Consider the following 22,655-nt stretch of genomic DNA (forward strand, 5'->3'; position numbering starts at 1 on the left):
TACATCTAAAAACGGGACTTGACCTAGATCTGCTGAACCAGGATCAGATTATACTCTCCATTGATCCAGACTATTGACACGACTAGAACCCAGATCTGTGGGTCTTTAAAAGAGGGAACGCCTATAGCCCGAGCGCTAGCTAGGATACCTGGCAGTGTAGACAGAGAGACCAGAGGCCTTGCACCAGGCAGGGACTTCCTCTCAGCACCATGCTAGGAGGCTTCTCACAGACGGCCCATTGTGTCGAGGGGCCCTCGTAGACCCCCCCCCCCATACATGAAAGTTGCACATGCCAGAGTCCCACCTCAGGAAGACAAGTATTCCAGTACTGATTAAGCTGACACTCTTCTCTAGAAAAATAAAGAATACTCTAGTAGGGGTTTAAAAAAAGGTATTCTGCCGACGTGGGGGCCTCTCTCGCTCTGTGTCTGGTGGCGTCCGCGAGCGGAGGGTCTTGTGTCAGTGTGGGGGGTCGGTGCGTGGGGGGGGGGGGGGGGGGGGTGGAGAGGGGTCTATGTGGGCGCGGGGTGGGTGCAGTCCGAGTGACCAAAAGCGATCGGCTCCTCTCTGACCGGCCTCAGTGCCTACCTCCACGCACATGCGACAGGAGGGCACTCAGGTCTTACAGAGCACACAGACCTACCCACACACACACACACACACACACCCACATACACATGCAGACACTGACACACTCACACACACACCTTTACACCCACCTATAAACACACACGCATCACACACACACGCCGTGCACACACACCACACACCCTCCCTCTTCACAAGGCACCCTGCACGACCTCTCACCATTGGCCAGGTCCCGCGCCTCAGCATCTCCATCACGGCTGACGGGGAACCATTCGGGAAAGCAGGAGACAGAGGTAAGCGTTCTTGGTGCTAATCTTCAATGCTGGCTCAATGGCTCTCTGGTGCAGGGATTTAGGCAGGCAGACAGGCAGAGTGTTCCCCCTCCAGAGAGCGCTGCTTACCGGGGACTCGGGGAGGGACTAGGACGGTGATTAGTCACTGGTCTAGCAGCAAATTAGTTTCGATTGATTATTGATTTATTGTGTTCTGGGACTTTTTTTGGTGCTTGTCTGACATGTGGATAACTTTTTTGTTTAGGGTGATTTATATGCTTTGTCGTTGTTGCGGTGAATGTTGTTTTCCTCTACAAGATTCACAGTGGATGCCGGTCAGGTATAGGGAGCTAACAGGTGACTTTCTGGATTATAGTGACAGCAAACAGCTGACGGCTGACAGTTGATGGCTGTCTGAGTTTTTTGCTGCTTTTGTATGTATTTATTTTTTCTGTTTCGAGAACACCTGTCTGGTGATCGAGTTCAAGAGTTTGTCTTGTAGAGATGACGTCCTTGTTGTTTCGAGATGAACCCTTATTATCTTCCATTTTCTCAAAGATTTACGAGGTGACAAGCTTATTAGCATTTTACGGAATAAAGTTTTTTTCTTTTTTAAGAACGCATCTCAAAATTGTCTGCACATATCTTATCCTTCTTGAGCATCGAATCTTTGGAGGTTTTTTTTCTTTCAGTTTATAGCAATATGCCTGGGAGGTGGATGACTTTTTGTTTTTGTTCTTGTCTTTTTGGTTGCACCTTTTCGCCACTTGTTTGCAAAATGTACCCATTTGTACCCCACCACCACCGATAACGATTGGGAAGTCTGTCTGGTTTTTGCTCGTGGCACAGTATAGAATCGCTGGACATCAGGAATGCCCAACGCAGAGCCAAGCATAACAGAGAGGCAGTCTGTAGGCTACACATGCTGCACGCACACACACACACACACACACACACACACACACACACACACACACACACACACACACACACACACACACACACACACACACACAGCTACCGCACACTGCACCGCTGTGATGGCCTGCATAAAAGCACACCTCTGTCTCCAGAATAGTCCACCTCTTCAACATAGCCATGCTGGTTTTCGTGGCTTGGTGAGATTACGAGAACTGACGGGGGCACGCCAAGACTGATCACCTGACCCGCCTCTGTGTGTATCAATACACAGGGCACTCAGTACACTTTGACTGACAGCCCAGATTGATAGGGAAGTGGATTGATCTGCATGCTAATTTACATGCTCACTCCGCCCCATCGCAGTGCAGCTGCAACAAAGACTGGGTTTATCACTCAAATAAACGCTGGAAATAAGGTTTTAAATATATATATATATTTTTTTTTAGATCTGACCTCATCCCCAAAATAGCAGCAGAACATTTCTCAATTTCTCTCTCTCTCTGTCTCTCTGTGTGTGTGTGTCTCTCTCTCTGAAAGATAGGTGTGCTTAGGGCAGAGAGTGCTGATCTGATCCGAGAGTGTGTCTGTGCAAGTGTCTGTCTGTCTGTGTGTGTGTGTGTGTGTGTGTGTGTGTGTGTGTGTGTGTGTGTGTGTGTGTGTGTGTGTGTGTGTGTGTGTGTGTGTGTGTGTGTGTGTGTGTGTGTGTGTGTGTGTGTGTGTGTGTGTGTGTGTGTGTGTGCGTGTGTGCGTGTGCGTGCGTGTGTGCGTGTGTGTGTGTGTGTGTGTGTGTGTGTGTGTGTGTGTGTGTGTGTGTGTGTGTGTGTGTGTGTGTGTGCTTGGGCGCCCTCTGCACTGAATGAAGCTTTCCCTTGCAGCTGTAACTCAGCCATCCTGTCCACAAACCTCGGAGGAATTTTGAGCTTGACTGCCGGGACAGGCTGCTCTCAGGTCTCCTCATAAAGGACCTCTGTGAGGACTGAGAGGGGCGAGTCAGCTTCACGACCCCTCTCTCTCTCCCTCTCTCTCTCGCTCTCTCTCTCAGACACACACCCTCTCTCTCTCTCATACATACACTCACTCTCCATCTAACCCTGAGGGCCAACGTCTTGTCCACGTTCTCTCTCTCTCTCTCTCTCTCTCTCTCTCTCTCTCTCTCTCTCTCTCTCTCTCTCTCTCTCTCTCTCTCTCTCTCTCTCTATCTCTCTCCGTCTGTCTCTCTCTCTCTCTCTCTCTCTCTCTCTCTCTCTCCACATCTCACTGGTTTTTTCTTCACTTCTCTTCTCTTTCCTTGCTCTCCGTTTCTCAGCCCAGGCCTAGTGGACTCTCCTCTCCTCTTGCCTTTTTCACAGAATATTTCTTCCCCTCTGTCTATCACAGCTCTCCAGAGATGCCAATGGCACCTGCCATTTTTGTGCAATATGTTTTCCATTGTTGCAGTTTATTTGTGTGTGGGTATAGTTTCTGCCTAGGGAGGCTGTCAGGTCTGTAATTAGGCTATAGGTTCTGTACATGCTAAGCTAATGGCTCTGTCACACTGGCTTTCACTCACGCTGAACGTTAAAGGGATATTTCACTTAAGTAGAACTAGTCTTACCTCTATGTAAGTGCATCTGCAAATACTAAGCTAGCGACCACTGCCATCTTATCTGTCAACACCACCGTTCCGCCTAGGTGTCAGGCTCCTCATTCACTTCCATTCATTTGGGGAACCTTCCGAAGTATAAACAAACTGCTGCTGTGCAGGTTTCCACACAACAGTCCCGAGTCAAAGACAATTCTGAGTCGAAGGTACGTGTTTGTTTTGGCATTTGATGTGTCTTTACGGATTTATTACCTTAAAATAAATGACGAATAAAAGCCGATCCGGTCAAATTTGGTGTAGGTTTGAGTGTGCTGCTGTGTGTCCTTGCCTTGCGTGGAAAGTTCGGGGAGTGGTTAGTTACCATGGTTACCTGCTGCCTTGCTGCAAGAAAGACTCTAAACATTATGTGAGAAGTTGACAGTCAAACTAAGAAATAGTTCCTACACTCATCATTTGAAAATGCAAACATTAGCTTAAAAGAAATTAAAAGATATATTACACAGAATGATATTGCTGTATTGTTAGTTTATTATTCAGAAGTATGATATTTAGAACTGGTCCTCAAAATGAATGGAAGTGAATGAGGAGCCTGACACCTGGGAGGAATGGTGATGTTGACACTGGACGACAGGAACAGCAGTGGTCACTAGCTTACTTGTACAGTAAATTATTTTAGATAGAAGTAAGATTGTTGATTTTTTGTTCTACTAAAGTGAAATGTCCCTTTAAATGATCCTGTGCTGATCAGGACATGTTATCCAGGCCTGCACAGTGCATGTACCCTTATAGATAAGTAGATAGAGAAGAGTTGTACCCTTACTGACTTGTTGTACAGAATTTGTAAGTTGCTTTGGATAAAAGCATCAGCTAAACGACTAAATGTAAATGTAAGTACAGTAACTATGCTAGTTACAGATTGAAGTGAACACCTTGTTGTCAGTCACCTCATTTCAAACGTCCAAATACAAATCAATGAATCTGTCAAAGACGTGATCATTTGTTGCAAGTAATTCTGTCGAATGGTCCTGCCCAAGATCTTGGCCACAGGCATGGCAGACAGGTGTGCCAGAGAAGGTAAACTGAAGCCTTGGCCAAAATAAGAGGCATAAATGACAGTATTTCAATGTACAGTAAGCAATCCAAAAACCCAATTAATGTACGTACATCTCAGAGGGTTTGGTGTATCTGGTCAAGATGTGAAAACTCCCACCATCCCTTTTTAGCCCTTTCACTACCACAGAAGGTTAACCCTTTACTATCACACTACAGAAGGTTAACCCTTTACTATCACACTACAGAAGGTTAAAAGCAAAGCTAACGGGAAGAAGCAGATCTCCCTGTGACACACTGCCACGGCTCCTTATGAGCCCTGACCCCTGACCTCTGACACACAAGCCCTGATTTGAGCCAAGATGGCTGCTTTACTGAGACAATGAGTCCCTGGCGGCTGCAAAAAAAAAGAGGTTCCAGGGGAATAAGAAAGAGGCCCTGGTTTTTCAGCTCCTCCGCCTGTCTGCACCTCAGTAATGAATACTGAATTAGCTGACCTCCAAGATGTTCTGCACTGTTGACCCAGCAGCGCGGCCCACATACTGGGCCCCCAGCACGGCCCACACACTGGCCCCCCAGCAGCGCACCAATATGCCCACAATGAAGTCAGCCAAAGCTGTGGCGAGTATATTTAACGTCTGTACAGGAGTCTGCGGACTGTTCCGATGTAACTGTGTCACATAACGGTTCTCTGCAGGAGTACGATAAAAGTATAAGTCTTCGATAACAACAACAGCTGGTTTCAGTAACTCATAGGAGGCTCAAATTAAACTCGTCGTGGAAGGGGTTATAGTTGGATGTCGACTTTCATCAACATACCAGTTTAGGGGCCTTGCCAAAACAATCACTACCTTTAAAAACTCTTGTCAGATTAGATTTTTCTGTCCATCTGTAAAACCTCATAGAGTTACAAATGAGTCGAGGAGGTGACCTTTATGAGTCATAAACTATATGAGTTTCAGCAGATTCTGAATCATCGGGTCAGAACACCAAAGTTGACTCTTTAGCCTAACGTTCTATTTAGCCTGACGGATGAGACGCTAAACCGAGGTCCTGACTGAATCTCGGTTGTTAAAAGAACCCAGGACGCCGATCGTTAAGAGTAGGGGTTCCCCCGACGTTCCTGGCCAAATTCCCAATCAGGTCTCTGACATCAAGGCCACCTAATCATCCCTTCCCCTTGACTGATATCAATCTCTGTCTCCTGAGCCGTTCAGCCATTGTGTGTAGTGTGATGTGTGCCTGGTGCCAGTGTATGGTAGTCAGTGTGTAGTGTGATGTGTGCCTGGTGCCAGTGTATGGTAGTCAGTGTGTAGTGTGATGTGTGCCTGGTGCCAGTGTATGGTAGTCAGTGTGTAGTGTGATGTGTGCCTGGTGCCAGTGTATGGTAGTCAGTGTGATGTGTGCCTGGTGCCAGTGTATGGTAGTCAGTGTGTAGTGTGATGTGTGCCTGGTGCCAGTGTATGGTAGTCAGTGTGTAGTGTGATGTGTGCCGGGTGCCAGTGTGCGGTCGTCATTGTGTAGTGTGATGTGTGCCTGGTGCCAGTGTGCGGTCGTCATTGTGTAGTGTGCTGTGTGTCTGGTGCCAGTGTATGGTAGTCAGTGTGTAGTGTGATGTGTGCCTGGTGCCAGTGTATGGTAGTCAGTGTGTAGTGTGATGTGTGCCTGGTGCCAGTGTATGGTAGTCAGTGTGTAGTGTGATGTGTGCCGGGTGCCAGTGTATGGTAGTCAGTCTGTAGTGTGATGTGTGCCTGGTGCCAGTGTATGGTAGTCAGTGTGTAGTGTGATGTGTGCCTGGTGCCAGTGTGCGGTCGTCAGTGTGTAGTGTGATGTGTGCCTGGTGCCAGTGTATGGTAGTCAGTGTGTAGTGTGATGTGTGCCTGGTGCCAGTGTATGGTAGTCAGTGTGTAGTGTGATGTGTGCCTGGTGCCAGTGTATGGTAGTCATTGTGTAGTGTGACGTGTGCCTGGTGCCAGTGTGCGGTAGTCAGTGTGTAGTGTGATGTGTGCCTGGTGCCAGTGTATGGTAGTCAGTGTGTAGTGTGATGTGTGCCTGGTGCCAGTGTGCGGTAGTCAGTGTGTAGTGTGATGTGTGCCTGGTGCCAATGTGCGCTGTGCTGTGTGTCTGGTGCCAGTGTATGATTAGCCATTGATGTAGCCCAAGGGTGGGTGCTACCAGTGGTGGTGAAGGAGGCCATTTCCACCCTACATTGTGGGGAGCGCTTTGAGTGTCTAGAAAAGCGCTATATAAATGCAATTAATAATAATTATTATTGTTGTCATATCTACCAAATCTTAATGTTTGATATGGATTGAGACGCCTCTCCTGACGCCGCTGTCTCTCCGCTCGCCCCCAGGTGGACGATGAGGATGCTCGTGAGGATCGTGGTGGGACTCTTCGTGCTCCAGGCGGTGGTGGCCGGCCCCAGATTTGCCCGACAGGTGGAATTAGACACGTACGACAGCGACAACTACGACGTGGATCTAGAAAACATAAACGTGGAGAACCAGGATACCTATGACTATGAAGACGGGCTGACGATCGATGAACCTCAGGTAAGAAAAAGTGGGTCCATGTCATCATAGTGTGTGGGGGGGGGGGGTGCAAGAGGGGCTGGTTTGACTGTAAGTTTCCATTGTGCAAAATGGACCTTGTGTGTACCTTACCCCCTCTGAGGCTTAATGAATTCATTAATTAATTGATGAATTAATCCATATGAATTCACAGGGGAAATAAAGATTTTATCATATCATGATATAGATTTGTCTTTTGCTGTAATACTTTGGTCAATGCTGCAGCACTTTGAGGTGATTTGTGTTTTGGAATCCATTGGTAATCCATTAGTGACTTCATGAACTGATGTCTATTGCATTGTGCAAAAAAATACAAATAATAATAGAATAAAATAGAATAGATAATAGATAGACATGATAAAAAGTACTAGTATTTTATCTTAGTACCTTTTATCATGTCTATCTATTATCTATTCTATTTGATTCTATTATTATTTTTTTTTAAATTGCACAATCAAGGCGGGCATGGCCACCTTCATTTCACTACATGTCTTGTGTATGTATGTGACAAATATATCTCTTGAATCTTGAATCTTTAAAATGGAAACCTGGACCTCCTGAACTACGTGTTTCCCTCTTACCAACGGTGATGTGGACTGAGTCCTTTCTCAGCACAATCCACACTGTGTTCTCCCCCACAGCTAGTTAGCTCCATGGTGTGTTCTCCCCCACAGCTAGTTAGCTCCACGCTGTGTTCTCCCCCACAGCTAGTTAGCTCCACGCTGTGTTCTCCCCCACAGCTAGTTAGCTCCATGGTGTGTTCTCCCCCCACAGCTAGTTAGCTCCATGGTGTGTTCTCCCCCACAGCTAGTTAGCTCCATGGTGTGTTCTCCCCCACAGCTAGTTAGCTCCATGGTGTGTTCTCCCCCACAGCTAGTTAGCTCCATGGTGTGTTCTCCCCCACAGCTAGTTAGCTCCATGGTGTGTTCTCCCCCACAGCTAGTTAGCTCCATGGTGTGTTCTCCCCCACAGCTAGTTAGCTCCACGGTGTGTTCTCCCCCACAGCTAGTTAGCTCCACGGTGTGTTCTCCCCCACAGCTAGTTAGCTCCACGGTGTGTTCTCCCCCACAGCTAGTTAGCTCCACGGTGTGTTCTCCCCCACAGCTAGTTAGCTCCACGGTGTGTTCTCCCCCACAGCTAGTTAGCTCCACGCTGTGTTCTCCCCCACAGCTAGTTAGCTCCACGCTGTGTTCTCCCCCACAGCTAGTTAGCTCCACGGTGTGTTCTCCCCCACAGCTAGTTAGCTCCACGCTGTGTTCTCCCCCACAGCTAGTTAGCTCCACGCTGTGTTCTCCCCCACAGCTAGTTAGCTCCACGCTGTGTTCTCCCCCACAGCTAGTTAGATCCACGCTGTGTTCTCCCCCACAGCTAGTTAGCTCCACGGTGTGTTCTCCCCCACAGCTAGTTAGCTCCACGCTGTGTTCTCCCCCACAGCTAGTTACTGTAGCTCCATGGTGTGTTCTCCCCCACAGCTCTGGCTAGTTAGCCACAAAGCGAACGCCAAGTCAATGGGGCTTGTACAGACGTGACCCCATTGACTTTGCATTAGTTGTGTGGCTAACTAGCCAGAGCTGCAGGTATCCAGTATAAAGAACAACATGGACTGCACTGAAAAAGGACGCTAGTACCAATCAATGGTAAGGAGAAAATGGGTCTAGGGGTCCCACATTCAGAATTTACCTTGTAATCTTGCTTATTTTTGGAGGCTGCTATGATGGTAGTTATTATCAGTGCTTCCTGTTAACCTTTGGCCTTGGTTCCCAATCTTTTTTTTTTCTTTGTAACCTTTTTCTACATGCTGCACGACATTAGTATTGTGTGATGGACATGACATTAGTATTGTGTGATGGAGATGTCATAGTATTGTGTGATGGACATGACATTAGTATTGTGTGATGGACATGGCATTAGTATTGTGTGATGGAGATGACATTAGTATTGTGTGATGGACATGACATAGTATTGTGTGATGGAGATGTCATAGTGTTGTGTGATGGACATGACATAGTATTGTGTGATGGAGATGACATAGTATTGTGTGATAGACATGACATAGTGTTGTGTGATGGACGTCACATGACATAGTATTGTGTGATGGACATGACATTAGTATTGTGTGATGGACATGACATTAGTATTGTGTGATGGACATGTCATAGTATTGTGTGATGGAGATGACATAGTATTGTGTGATGGACATGACATTAGTATTGTGTGATGGACATGACATTAGTATTGTGTGATGGACATGACATAGTGTTGTGTGATGGACATGACATAGTGTTGTGTGATAGACATGTCATAGTATTGTGTTATGGACATGACATAGTGTTGTGTGATGGACATGTCATAGTATTGTGTGATAGACATGTCATAGCCAACTATTGGAGAGCTGTGTGTAGGCTTAAAGCTTTGCACTCAAACACCAAACATACGGATTATCAAACTATATTCATATCACATTGTAATCATTTGCAAGCTTGATTGTCTTACAATTTTTAATACCATTTTGAACCATTTAGAATTTTGAATACACTGCGGTTCAATTGGCTGCCTCCAAAAAAATTTAAGGAAAGAACTGTTCAAAGCGGGCATGGCCACCCACATTTCACTGTATGCCCTGATATGTATGTGACAAATAAACCTCTTGAATCTTGAATCCTTTGATCTCCATTTGAAATCCGTTGTGGAAAAAACACATGTGTTTAACATGTTGTTATCACACATGTTTCCCGTTTGTTTTCTGAACATGCCGACGTGTGATTTGTGCAATTCCTCACACGCGAACGCAGTGATTGCACACACATGCATGACGCTCTGTATCATGTGTGAGACTTCGTCACGTGACACGTGGTGCAACGTGGTGATGATGAGAGAGGGGGAGGTTTCGTTATGCGATGCAGTGAAAGGTTCCAGAAACACACATCGGAGATGCATCATGATAACGTGGTGAACATTTTCGGGCTTTTTACATCCATGTGACTTTTCTGTAATGGATTCAGTCAGTTTGAGTTCAGTGAGTCGAGATCAGCTGCTGGTGCAGATTGAAGCCTTTTTGAAGGTGGGCAGACAGCCGCCAGCCTCAAATAAGATAAGATAAGATAAGATATTCCTTTATTGATCCCCTTGGGGAAATTCAGGCATCATAGCAGCATGGGGGAGGGGGGAGGGGAGGTACAGGTAGTAAAAAAGCAGTGTAAACAATATAACAAATCAATATAATTAACTGATTAACAAGGTGCGAGATGAGGGTATGTATGCCCTCTCAGTTATATTTGCACTACAATAAATAGTTACAATATATACATTTACATTTTACATTTAGTCATTTAGCTGACGCTTTTATCCAAAGCGACTTACAAGTGCTGTACGACAAGTCATCAGGAAGGGTACAACTCTATCAGCTGAGTAACAATGTTCATCAAAGTGTTGCATGTTACAGTGTAGGTTAGTTTATTAGGACAAGTGCATGACAGTAAGGTTAGTTGGGGTTAGATTTTTAATTTTTTCCCCATTATTTCAGATAATATATAGAAATATATTCTATATATTATCTGAAATAATGGGGAAAAAATAAAAAATCTAACCCCAACTAACCTTACTGTCATGCACTTGTCCTAATAAACTAACCTACACTGTAACATGCAACACTTTGATGAACATTGTTATATATTGTTGATATATATAGAATATATAGAAATATATCTATCTAATAATCTAAATCTATTATAATCTAAAAAAAAACGAAATGCTAAATATATGCAATATATAATCTAATGATCCAATAATCTAAATCAAATATATAATCTAAAAATGCTGAATGCTAAAAAGCTAAATGCTAAATATATGATCTGATGAAGTATACAGTATTCACATAAGGTGCGGTATGCATAAGCCCCATTGCAACGTAAATATCGCTGTTGGCGGGACAAAACCTCCTAACTCCATATTTTTAATTTAAAAAAAAAATAATTATCAACTCAGTAGATCATCCTCCATGTGTGTGTGGTTTTACAAAGTCTACACAATGGGAAAGCATTAAACCAATCATCTGTCTAAACCTCGTAACTCTATTCGCCCTCAAATCTGTGTTCGTTTTTTTCATCTGCTGAAAAGTTGGGTTTTTGGAGTTATGAGGTTTTGTCCCGCCAGCAGCGATATTTAACTTGTCTACATTTGAATTTATATTCCCTGGAAGATGCCATCTTCCAGAGTCTGAAATGCATTTCCTTCCTTCTGCAAAGTCCAACATGTGGTTCTAAGTAACGCGTTGTGTATCCTGTTTGAGAGGATGCTAAATAATATGTTGGTCCGTTGTGTGAAATTATTGATGGATGTAAGTTCTAAGACGGTGGTTTAGTTATTTGTCCAGTTGGATATAACCTCGTTCCCAGTTTTATCTCCTCCGTGAGATAAAGCCTGGTAAAGAACTACGGCCGAAAGTGTGTATGGGGTAGAATTTCCGGTGTATGTACTTCCCCTGGAAGCTGCCTCCGAACGGACCAAACTTTTCCCGAATCCTGTCGGAAAACAAGCTAGAACGTCCCGGTCATGTAGTAAATTCTTCAGGCAAAGCAGTTGCAGTGGCTTAAACGAGGAAATATTGTGCACTTCACACGTTTCTATAATTGTTTTGTCGAAACCGGAACGCCTGTAGCCGGTACTTCCTGTACTTCCGTTTAGACACTTTAGGAGGCATAGCTTTACCAGCCTAAGTTGAATATTAGCCTCGTTGTCACAGGAACCTCCCACTCTGGAGGAAAGCAACAGCTGTGATTGGAGGATCAAGAAAAAAGGGCTGAGTTTGCGATCAGGTCAAAATGTACACAAGAATCTATGTCCTGTCCCAGAGTCTGAGTTAGGGGCCTGTGTGGACTGTATGCTGCCGAGATGGGTAGTTCTAGTTAGGTTGGGTGCTGCCGGCTAGAGTCAAGTGGGTTCATAACGGGGGAGATTCTGTCCAGCAGATCAAGCGTTAAAAGATGAATGAGTTGGACGAGGTGCAGGCAGCCTGCGACACAGACAGGCTCTGGGGAAGGTGCACTTCAGCCAAGTCTCATGTTCCTGTTTATCTTTGTTTCTGTAACAAGGAAATTAGGCCAGAACAGCGTCAAAGTTGGCGATTTTCAGCCAGCGCACTTAAGCCAAACCTGATGTTGAAGTGCTGCACACATACATCATCACCGCCACTGCTCTCCAAGACCTATCATCCCACAATCCATCACCGGTTTTCAACCGAAATGACAAGGCGGGGCTAAACTGGATTACGTGAAGCAGAGTTGCTGTTTTACATTGTTCTGTCATCCCTTCTTGAGAAAAGGGTACAATGTTAAAACCCTCTGGGTTGACTAAATGGATTGAATTAGTGTGCAAAGTAGTAGTAGTAGTACGTGCTGTTGTGTTACGCATCACATCAGAAAGGTTCAATTAGGCGTCTGGGTGGCGTAGCGGAGATTGCGCTCGTCACCAACGCAAGAGACTCCGGTCTCGACTCCCCGAGTCAGCGTTGCCTGCGGCTTGGGCCAGTCGTCATACTATCTCAATTGGCAGAGGTAGCGGGTGGAAAGTCGATGGGTGGGGATTGGACGTTGTGGACAGCGACTCCTACAGGTCGGTTGGGTGACGCCTGTACAGCAGAGACAGGAAATATAGGGGGCAGCGTGAGCCTCCCACGCGTTACTCCTCGCCACTGAGAGTCCGCGCTGTCTGGTGAAAAGATACGACAGGCTGCCTCCTCGTGTACCGGAGGGGACACGTGATGCAAGGCTTCTATCCTCACTACGAGTGACCAGTGGGAGGCATAGTCTAGCAACGTTCCAAACAGGGGAGGGGAGAATTGGCAATACGAAATTGGGATGGGAGAAAATAAGGGGAAAAAGTGGATAAAAAAAAAAAAATTCAATTCTAGCAAAGGCGGGGGGGGGGGGTGCATTTCCTCTTCTCTGCGTTGGAATTGGTTTTAACCCTTTCAAGTGTATGGTCTCACATGAGAGATTAGAATTCTGAGAACTTGACATTCTGCTCTCTTTCTTCCAGTGTGGCTGGCTGTGACCACTGCGGTAACCACTTTCAGAAGAAAATATCTGTGCAGTGGTAGAGTGGATAAAACAATGGAGGGGGGGGGGGTTGTTGTCAATATATTTATATATATATTGACAATGCTATAACATATTCTATCAGTGCATTTTTCACATAGGAACCACTCTCTTCCAACATGGAGGAAGCCATGTCTACATTTCTATAACCTTTATTTACCCAGACAAGCAAGTAAGAACAAATTCTGATTTTATTTATTGTCAAAAGTATGCATAATGTGTTAATTCCACAACAAGAGATATGTAATGTTAATTGCCTGAAATTATTCCGTTTTTGGGGGGGGGAAACCCTGCATATATCGGTATCGGTTGATATCGGTTGATATCGGTATCGGAAATTAAGAGTTGGACAATATCGGTATATCGGTATCGGTAAAAAAGCCAATATCGAGCATCCCTAGTTTCAAGTATTCCAAAAAAATGATGTCATAATCAAACATTCTTGAACATTTGTGATGTCACAGTATGCTGTCATAATCAAACATTCTAGAACATTTGTGATGTCACAGTATGATGTCATAACCAAACATTCTATAACATTTGTGTATCTATATATTCAACAATTCTCTCGGAAGAGCTCAGTGTGCATCTTGAAACAGGCTGAGCAGTACTGAACAGATAGACTAAACAACATATATTGAAGCCTGTATTTCTAGACCAGGGTGCCTTGCCTACCGTTTGGCTGTGGAAATTGAAATCATTGGTTGCAATCCCCCCCCCCGGATCTCTCCCTTGACCCCGGTGAGCTGAGGAGAGCTGACCACCGCAGGGGCCTAAGCCTTCGAGGCCCTTATTTCATCTGATTGAGTCTGTTCCATTTGGACCGTCAAGATGGTGTTAGCCGACCTAGGAAGAAAGATCACATCGGCGCTGAGATCTCTCAGCAATGCCACCATCATCAACGAGGAGGTCCTGGACGCCATGCTGAAGGAGGTGTGCACCGCCCTCCTGGAAGCCGACGTCAACATCATACTGGTCAAACAGTTCCGAGAGAATGTCAAGGGAGCCATGGACCTGGAGGAGATGGCGTCTGGCCTGGACAAGAGGAGGATGATCCAGCACGCCGTCTTCAAGGAGCTGGTCAAGCTGGTGGATCCCGGTGTCAAGGTCTGGACTCCGACGAAAGGCAAGAACAACATCTTCATGTTCGTCGGTCTGCAGGGCAGCGGGAAAACCACCACCTGTTCCAAGATGGCGTATTACTACAGAAGAAAAGGCTGGAAAACCTGTTTGATATGTGCTGACACTTTCAGAGCTGGTGCTTTTGATCAGTTGAAACAGAACGCTACCAAAGCCAGAATTCCATTCTATGGCAGTTACACAGAGATGGACCCTGTGGTCATAGCAGCCGAGGGCGTTGAGAAGTTCAAAACGGAGAACTTCGAGATCATCATCGTTGATACCAGCGGCCGACACAAACAAGAAGACTCTCTCTTTGAGGAGATGTTGCAGCTTTCAAACGCAGTGCAACCGGACAACATCGTGTACGTGATGGACGCCTCCATCGGACAGGCCTGCACGGCCCAGGCCAAGGCCTTCAAGGACATGGTGGACGTGGTGTCCGTCATCGTGACCAAGCTGGATGGACACGCTAAGGGTGGTGGAGCTCTCAGCGCTGTGGCTGCCACAAAGAGTCCCATCATCTTCATCGGTACAGGAGAACACATTGATGACTTTGAGCCCTTCAAGACACAGCCCTTCATCAGCAAACTGCTGGGTATGGGAGACATTGAAGGTTTGATAGACAAAGCCAACGAGATGAATTTGCAAGGGTTTATTGACAAACTGAAACATCGTCAGTTCACACTCAGAGACATGTACGAGCAGTTCCAGCACATCATGAAGATGGGACCGATGGGACAGATCATAGGAATGATGCCAGGCTTTGGGGCTGACTTCATGAGTAAAGACAAGGAGCAGGAGTCCATGGCCAGGCTGAAGAAATTCATGACTATCATGGATAGCATGAATCACCAGGAACTGGACAACAAAGACGGAGCCAAACTGTTCATTAAACAGCCCAACCGGACCGCGAGAGTGGCTCGTGGAGCGGGCGTGGCCACCAAGGACGTCCAGGAGCTGCTCACCCAGTACACCAAGTCCGCCAAGGTGGTCAAGAAGACGGGAGGCATCAAGGGCCTGTTCAAAGGAGGCGACATGTCGAAGAAGGTCAACCCCTCTCAGATGACCAAGCTCTACCAGCAGATGGCCAAGATGCTGGATCCCAGTGTTGTGCAGCACATGGGTGGGAGGGCCGGCCTCCAGTCAACGCTTAGGCAGTTGCAGCAGGGGGACGCCCGCAGCATGAAAGGAATGATGGGCTTCAACAACATGTGAACACAGTCGCACACAAGACACACACGCATACACACACTGACCAGCCTTATTACGTGCTACAAAGGATGGATATCCACCTGTTTTTAGAAATAAATGAGGTGAAAGGGTTGGAAATAAATGGTGAAAAGTGGAGAAAATGTATAGAAGATGGAGGAGGAGAGAGGAGAAGGTAAGAGGAGTGTTTTAAATGAGAAGAGGATGAATCTCATCTCAGTTTTTTTTCTCCGTTCCTCACATACTTTCTCTTGTCCTCTTCAAAAGAAAGGAAGACAGGGTTTAAAGGTCAGACCAGACCTCCGTCGCAGTGTTTTGAAACAGAGGAGAGGAGAGCTTGTGTGTGGACTGAATATAAAGACTTTTACCCTGAAGGAAGAGATGAGGTCGCTGAGCAGTTTGTTTTCTTTTTGGCCTTGGTAATATAATTCTTTAACTTCCTTGTGTATAAGATTATGCAGAGGCTTATTTTCTTGTCTGGATTCAGAGATCTGTGATTTTACACTAATCGTAGAGGAGGAGAGCCCATTCCTTTTCAAATATGTAAATGACAAAAAAGAAAATTTGACTTTTTTGTTTGTTCTTTGTTATTTTAAATGTTTTATATACATTTATTATTTGAACGGCTTAAGGCTATATATGTACTTGATGTTTGTTTGTTATGTTGCATATTTGAAATAAACTTCAATCAAATCAAATACATTATTTTATATGTATGCATCAGAGAATGGCTTCTTGTGTTTAGCCAACACCCATGCCACTGAGTGAGGACTTGGTTGCTTTTTCTCGTTGTGACATAGATTTAACAATAATTCTGCTTGCAGCTTGATATGATGATTTCATTCCATTTCTTTTTGTGGTTCTTAGCACTGCATTTTAAAGAAAGGTTGCATCAAAATAACTGTGTTTTGTTTCGTAGTGGCGTTTCGAATTGCCACTCTTCACAAGAGCTACCGTTTCTTGGCATAATTAGGCACATTGGTTTGGTGCTGGGAGGATGAACGCATATTTTTCAGTCCATTCACCTTTGTATTGCAGCGATTTTCACTGTCGACTTTTCTTTTACTGGCCATCTTTGAACATGCCATATTTTTCTACTAGCTGCCTGCTGGCGAAACTAGGCTACTAGCTACAGTACAGTACCTGCAGATTAGATTACCTGTAGATGCGCTGTCAACTCTCGCTCTGACTCGGACCCGTTGAAAGAGACGACACGCATTCCGTGAAGACCCGCCCTACTCTGCCTCTGATTCACTGTGGGTGGGGGGGGGGGGGGGAACGCTGACGGGACGCTGAATGTGATTGGACCAAAGCAGAATAGACAGACACAGACAGTGGAGCAGTGCAGCCGGACATGCAGAGCACTGCTTGCAGAGGAGATAGCGGAGAATTTTGAGGATGCCTGCCATATATTTTCCTTCCACTTGGTATCACTCCGGAATTACGTTTCTGTCATGAGCCTGTGCTATGGTAGCCTACAAGTGATCAAATAAAAAAAAATTCCAACTCGCGCAACGACTCGGCAAAAAGTTGCGTGCGGGCCGCACTAACACTAAACTTTGATGTCAAGTAGGGGGCCACAAAATATCATCCAGCGGGCCGCAAGTTTGAGACCGTGGTTTAGACCTTCTCTCACAGTGCTGTGTGTGTGTGTGTGTGTGTGTGTGTGTGTGTGTGTGTGTGTGTGTGTGTGTGTGTGTGTGCGTGCGTGCGTGCGTGCGTGCGTGCGTGCGTGCGTGCGTGCGTGCGTGCGTGCGTGCGTGCGTGCGTGTGTGTGTGTGTGCACACGCCTGCAGTGATGAAGCTGGAACCCCCGGGTGTCTGATTAATTACTCCGTTGAGTGACACGTGTGTGTCTTCTCCTTGACACCGCAGAGAGCTGCAGAGGGCAGGATGTGACGTCACGTGTGTCTTCTCCTTGACACCACAGAGAGCTGCAGAGGGCAGGATGTGACGTCACGTGTGTCTTCTCCTTGACACCGCAGAGAGCTGCAGAGGGCAGGATGTGACGTCACGTCATGTGTCTTCTCCTTGACACCACAGAGAGCTGCAGAGGGCAGGATGTGCGGATAAACCGGTCGAGGGGCGGGGCATCAGGAAGGGTGTCGATTGAACGGATTAAGGCGTGCGCATGCACACACACACACAAACACACACACCGTGTCAGTGTCAAGGGAGACATGAAGCAGTGATGATGATTTCCATGGCTCTGGAAACGCTGAGTCTTTATTTTCCACATCTACAACTCGGTTGGTGGAGTTCCTTTCTCCTCCTCGGGGGAAACAAAGGGTTTATCTGAGCTGTTATTCACGCACATCCCCCACAGGCTCTACACAGTCTGACGAATAGACTAACTTCAGTTTCAGTCGCTTTATTCTCACTTTCTCAAAACACAGCCAGCCTTTGGGGAGGGAAAAAAAATCTTATATTTCAAATTGCACCTGTAGTAGCGGCCAGCGAGGGTTTGTTATCTTAAACTGCTGCTGAGCTTAATTCTTAAATGCTTTTCGTGGTTGCTCATTCCGTGCCTATACTTGGAAAACAGCCAGGGTTATGTCCAACCATTTTCATCAGAGGTCCTACCTTATTGCGATTTTTATATTTAATGAATGTATTAAGATAATTACATTGTTTTTTTTTATTACCGTAGAAATCAGCTTCTTTGACCACAGAGAGGCGTATATTGATGCGACTTTTGACCTTTTAACTAGTCTGTGTGACCTTGTGATTGATAGAATGCTTCTGTCTCTCAATGCAGGACACGTGTGGGAGCTTTGAGAGGTCAGGCGTGTCGCTAACTGCTGCCCCTTGGTTGGAGAAATACAGATGGATTGATTGAGAATGAAAGCTTAGAGTCACACAGCATCGGGCATTGGAAATAACACACGCCAGTCTGCATGCAATAATGTGCAATATATGCAGTGTAAGTGTGGACAGGCGATGTCGAAATGGACATGATATAACTGCATAACTGCAGAGAACTAGTAAAGGAGACTTGAAAATGCTCTTCGAGATACACCTCTCAATATTAAACATTTTACTTACAACTGTAATTCCAGATATCGTGGACCATGCATTCTTGGTTGACCTTGAGTGAATAAAACCAGTGTTCATCCTTGTTGAAGCTTTTTTAGCAACGTGTACCTTCTTGAATGCGTCTTCTAGTCCGACGAGGCGGAGAAGCTGGGCGCTGTGCTTGGCCTGGATGCTACATTCATGGAGGAGAATGTCTCTCCCTGTCAACGTTGTATTCCCACGTTGTTTCCCGGGGGAACTTTTATTTTTTTTTCTGTATTTTTGGTAGCCAGGCTTTCGCCTCCCGTTTCCCCCCGGGTGTATATATTTGCTTTGGAGGAGGGGGGGGGGGGGCTGCAACGAGCTGCTAACCCTGTGCAAGACTTTTCAAAGACCTACCTTGTTATATTTGCTAACTCTCTCTGCCAAACTCTCTCAAGCGTTGCATTTGGTTTCATTAACATATATGTTCCACTGCTGCATTAGAATGAATCTTCACAGGACAAATTACATCTTGCCTTTTTTTTTTTTTTTTTATCTATAATCTATTATGAATTTGGTGTGATCAGTGTGTAAAACCAGACATTAACCGTTCACTTTTGGTACCTCTCTTGGCTAATGGTAATTTACATATACTGTGGTTGAAAAGCAGAGGACTGAACTGGATTCTTGCAGTTACCATGTGTGTCTTGGTTCCACAAGGACCATTCCCTCCTTAGGAAGATAGAATCAGCCTCGTTGGGCGCAAGAGATCGTCAGGTGTTACCTGGGCAGTGTGTGGGGTTTCGTCGCCCTCATGTGGACGATGGTAGAACAGCAGTTTGAATGACGGGGCTATGCGTACCGATACAATAAATAATCCATTTTATTTCCATTGCTGTTGGGTCAATAAGTTATGTCATGTCATCATGACTTAGCTAAATGACAAGGCAGAAGGGCTTGAGGCGTCTGATGGATCATGAAAGGAAGCTTTGTAGGAATTAGCCATTTAATCTTCTTATTTTATTTCATACTTATCTTGTCTTGCACAGTCTCTGGAGCGCAACAGTAAGAAGCATTTTGTACAAAAGTATTCTGTACTTCTGTATGACAACTATTAAAGAAACTTGAAACTTGAACTTCTTACAAAACATATGTTGCTGATATTGTCTCCCTGTTTAACCCTTTCACTGCTACACTACCAAATGGTTAACCCTTCCACTGCGGCCATACAGAAGGTTAACCCTTTCACTTCCACACGACAAAGGGTTAACCCTTTCACTACCACACTACAGAAGGAGAAGGTTAACCCTTTACTAGCACACTACAGACGGTTAACTACTACTACTACTACTACTACTACTGTGTGGTAGAGTGAAAGGGTTAATAAAAAGGCGTGTGGACATTTTGACCCAGTCATAAACAGGTGCTGTTCCACCAATGGACAGGCTTAATAGAGGTCACATGGTCAATATTAACGTTGGTATTGGTCTTGTCATACCTGACCTGTTTTCTGAATGTTTTCTCCTGAAAGGTGCATTAAGTTTATCAACAACACTGAGTTAGGCAACTGTATTCATATGGCTATATTTCAGCCTTGTGATGTGTGAACGATGAGCAAAAACCATTTACAAAAATTATGCACTTTCTGATTTCTAATATCTAAGATTAATTGTAAAGCTAATGTGCAGAAATATAATTACATTATTACTGATATAATGACCAATGGCCATGAATATCCTTGTGAACATTTCCACTATATACGATCAATGTCATTTAACCTACAGAATTAAATAATTGAGAAACTATTTTATTTATTAGGCTGATAGCAAAGACATTGATTGATTGATTGATTGATTGATTGATTGATTGATTGATTGATTGATTGATTGATTGATTGATTGATTGATTGATTGATTGATTGATTGATTGATTGATTGAAAACGTTATACAGATTGCAGAATGGGTACAAGTGCAATACAGTACGGCTCAATACAAACAACTTCACATACATGGAGAGCGATTTACAGAGTTCACTTAGAAATGTATGTCGACAGTTATCAATAACCCTACTAGCCATCAGATCAGTACATGTTAGTTACTATCACTGCTGTCATCATTAGGACTAGAATCTCTTTTCTGCCTTCTCTCTGTGGGCTTCCATCTGAGTGGCCTTCCTCACTATTTCTGCTTCTTTTGCTACACACTCTGCTGACCTCTAGTGGCGGAACTTGGGATGTCGAGGCGACAGATGTACCGGGTCCAACCCTCTTTGGGCCCTTGGCTTGATGACGCCACATTATTCAGAGTGTGACACCATCGGTCCAATAATAATAATAATAATAATAATAATAATAATAATAATAATAATAATAATAATAATAATAATAATAATAATAATAATAATAATAATAATAATAATAATAATAATAATAATAATAATAATAATAATAATAATAATAATAATAATAATAATAATAATAATAATAATAATAATAATAATAATAATAAACTTTATTTGTATAGCACCTTTCATCCAGAAACTGCAGCTCAAAGTGCTTCACAATCACAACAGAAAAAAACAGGAAAATGAGCACATGATTGATTGATTGATTGATTGATTGATTGATTGATTGATTGATTGATTGAAAACTTTATTAACAGATTGCAGAATGTGTACAATACAGTACGGCTCAATACACACAATTGTTAAGGGGATGCAGACCAGAGAAATACTTTCGTCTTGTTTACATCAGGGTCCCCCATTTTCAATTCATCATATATGACATACGCGACATACAGATAGACAGTATTGATTGAATTGATTGATTGAAAACTTTATTAACAGATTGCAGAATGGGTACAGTACAGTACAGCTCAATACATACAATTGTTAAGGGGATGCAGACCAGAGAAAGACTTTCGTCTTGTTTACATTTTCAATTCATCATAACATATATATGACACACACGACATACAGATAGACAGTACTGCTACATCTATACATTTATGACATACCAGATTTGCAAATACAGTACTGTTTGTGATACAAGAAGAGTCCAGAAAAGAGAGTATATACATTTGACATAGAAACTGTACATTGGAGGAGGTTGGGTAGGTGGGGTAGGGTTGGGGGGGGGGGGGGACTGTACATTGGAGGTGGTTGGGTGGGTGGAGGGGGGGGGGGGGGGGTTGGGTAGGTGCTCTTTGAGAGTGGTTTTAAAAGTGGGTAGGGATTCACATTATTTTACGGCTGTGGGTAGGGCGTTCGTTTGAGCCGAATCTGGGTTTAACATGATTTGTGGAGCTTCCTCTGGTGTAGTGGTTGTGGTATTCACTGACCTTTGGGAAGTATTTTGACATGTACATGGGTATCTTAGTGGTGTAGTGTATCTTGTAGACCAGGCCCATTGCAAGTTGCTGTCGTCTACTCTAAGCCATCCTAGGTTGTCAAAATGGGCAGGGGTGAGGTGGGTTCTAGGAGTAAGGTCAAGCAGTAGTCTGACCAGTTTGTTTTGTGATGTTTGTACTCTTGTTTTTAGGGCCTTTGAGGTAGGCCTACTTTGGTATCATGAGGTGCAAGCATAGTCGTAGTACCCTTGAATGAGTGCTCCTGCCAGAGTCTTCAGGGCATTCTTGTTTACCAGAGAGGAGATCCGGTACAAGAATCTAGTTCGTTGGTTGATTTTTTTTATTACATTGGATGCCATTTTGTCACAGGAAAGATTTGCCTCCAGGATGGAATCTAGGTATGTAATTTCGTCTTTCCTTGTGACAATATTGTAACTGAGAAGCCGTCGGTCTTGCTGAGTTTGTTATTTGACCCGAAGAGAATGGTGCATAAAGTGCAGACATATAAAATCAGTTTTTCACATTAGGATCTAACATCCCAACAGGCCACCTTGTTTATGGTTTGATTCAGTTTTAAATAGACAATAATAAAAAGAGTAAGATAAAATAGTGCAATAGTGCAGTGCAATAAAATAGTAGACTAGAATAGACATAAAATGAGCACATAAAGTGCAGACGTATAAAATCACAGTTTCTTTTTACAGTGCAATAAAATTGTTCTGGATTACTGTTTAACATTTCAACGTCATCTTTACCTTCTCTGTTTGGTATCCACAGTTTAAAACCTGACAGTCTTCCCTCCTGTTTGATGCCCACTTTGACCCTTCGAATATGAGATCATTTCCAGTGTTGGGGAAGCTACTCTAAAACGTAACAAACTGCTAGCTACTTCACGATG

The 22,655-nt window shown here is 44.4% G+C and overlaps 2 protein-coding genes across 5 annotated transcripts in view; both read left to right on the plus strand.

The window, feature by feature from the left end:
• Positions 1-583: 583 nt before the first annotated feature.
• The window catches only part of LOC311241804 (uncharacterized protein), a 74,835-nt gene continuing 52,763 nt past the window's right edge, over positions 584-22,655 (plus strand). The window contains exons 1-2 of one of the 4 annotated variants that reach the window (XM_084330717.1): positions 584-881; positions 6,770-6,968. In XM_084330717.1, coding sequence (XP_084186843.1) covers positions 6,777-6,968 — 192 coding nt within the window. In that variant the 5' untranslated portion in view covers positions 584-881; positions 6,770-6,776. Of the gene's footprint in view, positions 882-994; positions 1,016-1,090; positions 1,218-3,244; positions 3,570-6,769; positions 6,969-22,655 lie in introns of those variants that run through there. The other 3 variants (XM_084330720.1, XM_084330718.1, XM_084330719.1) reach the window with 3 other exon arrangements.
• LOC311241805 (signal recognition particle subunit SRP54-like) lies at positions 13,807-15,418 on the plus strand (the record flags this gene model as incomplete). Its single annotated transcript, XM_084330721.1, has 1 exon — positions 13,807-15,418. The coding sequence occupies exon 1, from the start codon at positions 13,913-13,915 to the stop codon at positions 15,416-15,418; it is 1,506 nt and encodes a 501-aa protein (XP_084186847.1). The 5' UTR covers positions 13,807-13,912.

The sequence above is a fragment of the Notolepis coatsorum genome (genome assembly GCF_963971535.1).
Source record: "Notolepis coatsorum genome assembly, chromosome: 15".
NCBI lineage: Eukaryota > Metazoa > Chordata > Actinopteri > Aulopiformes > Paralepididae > Notolepis > Notolepis coatsorum.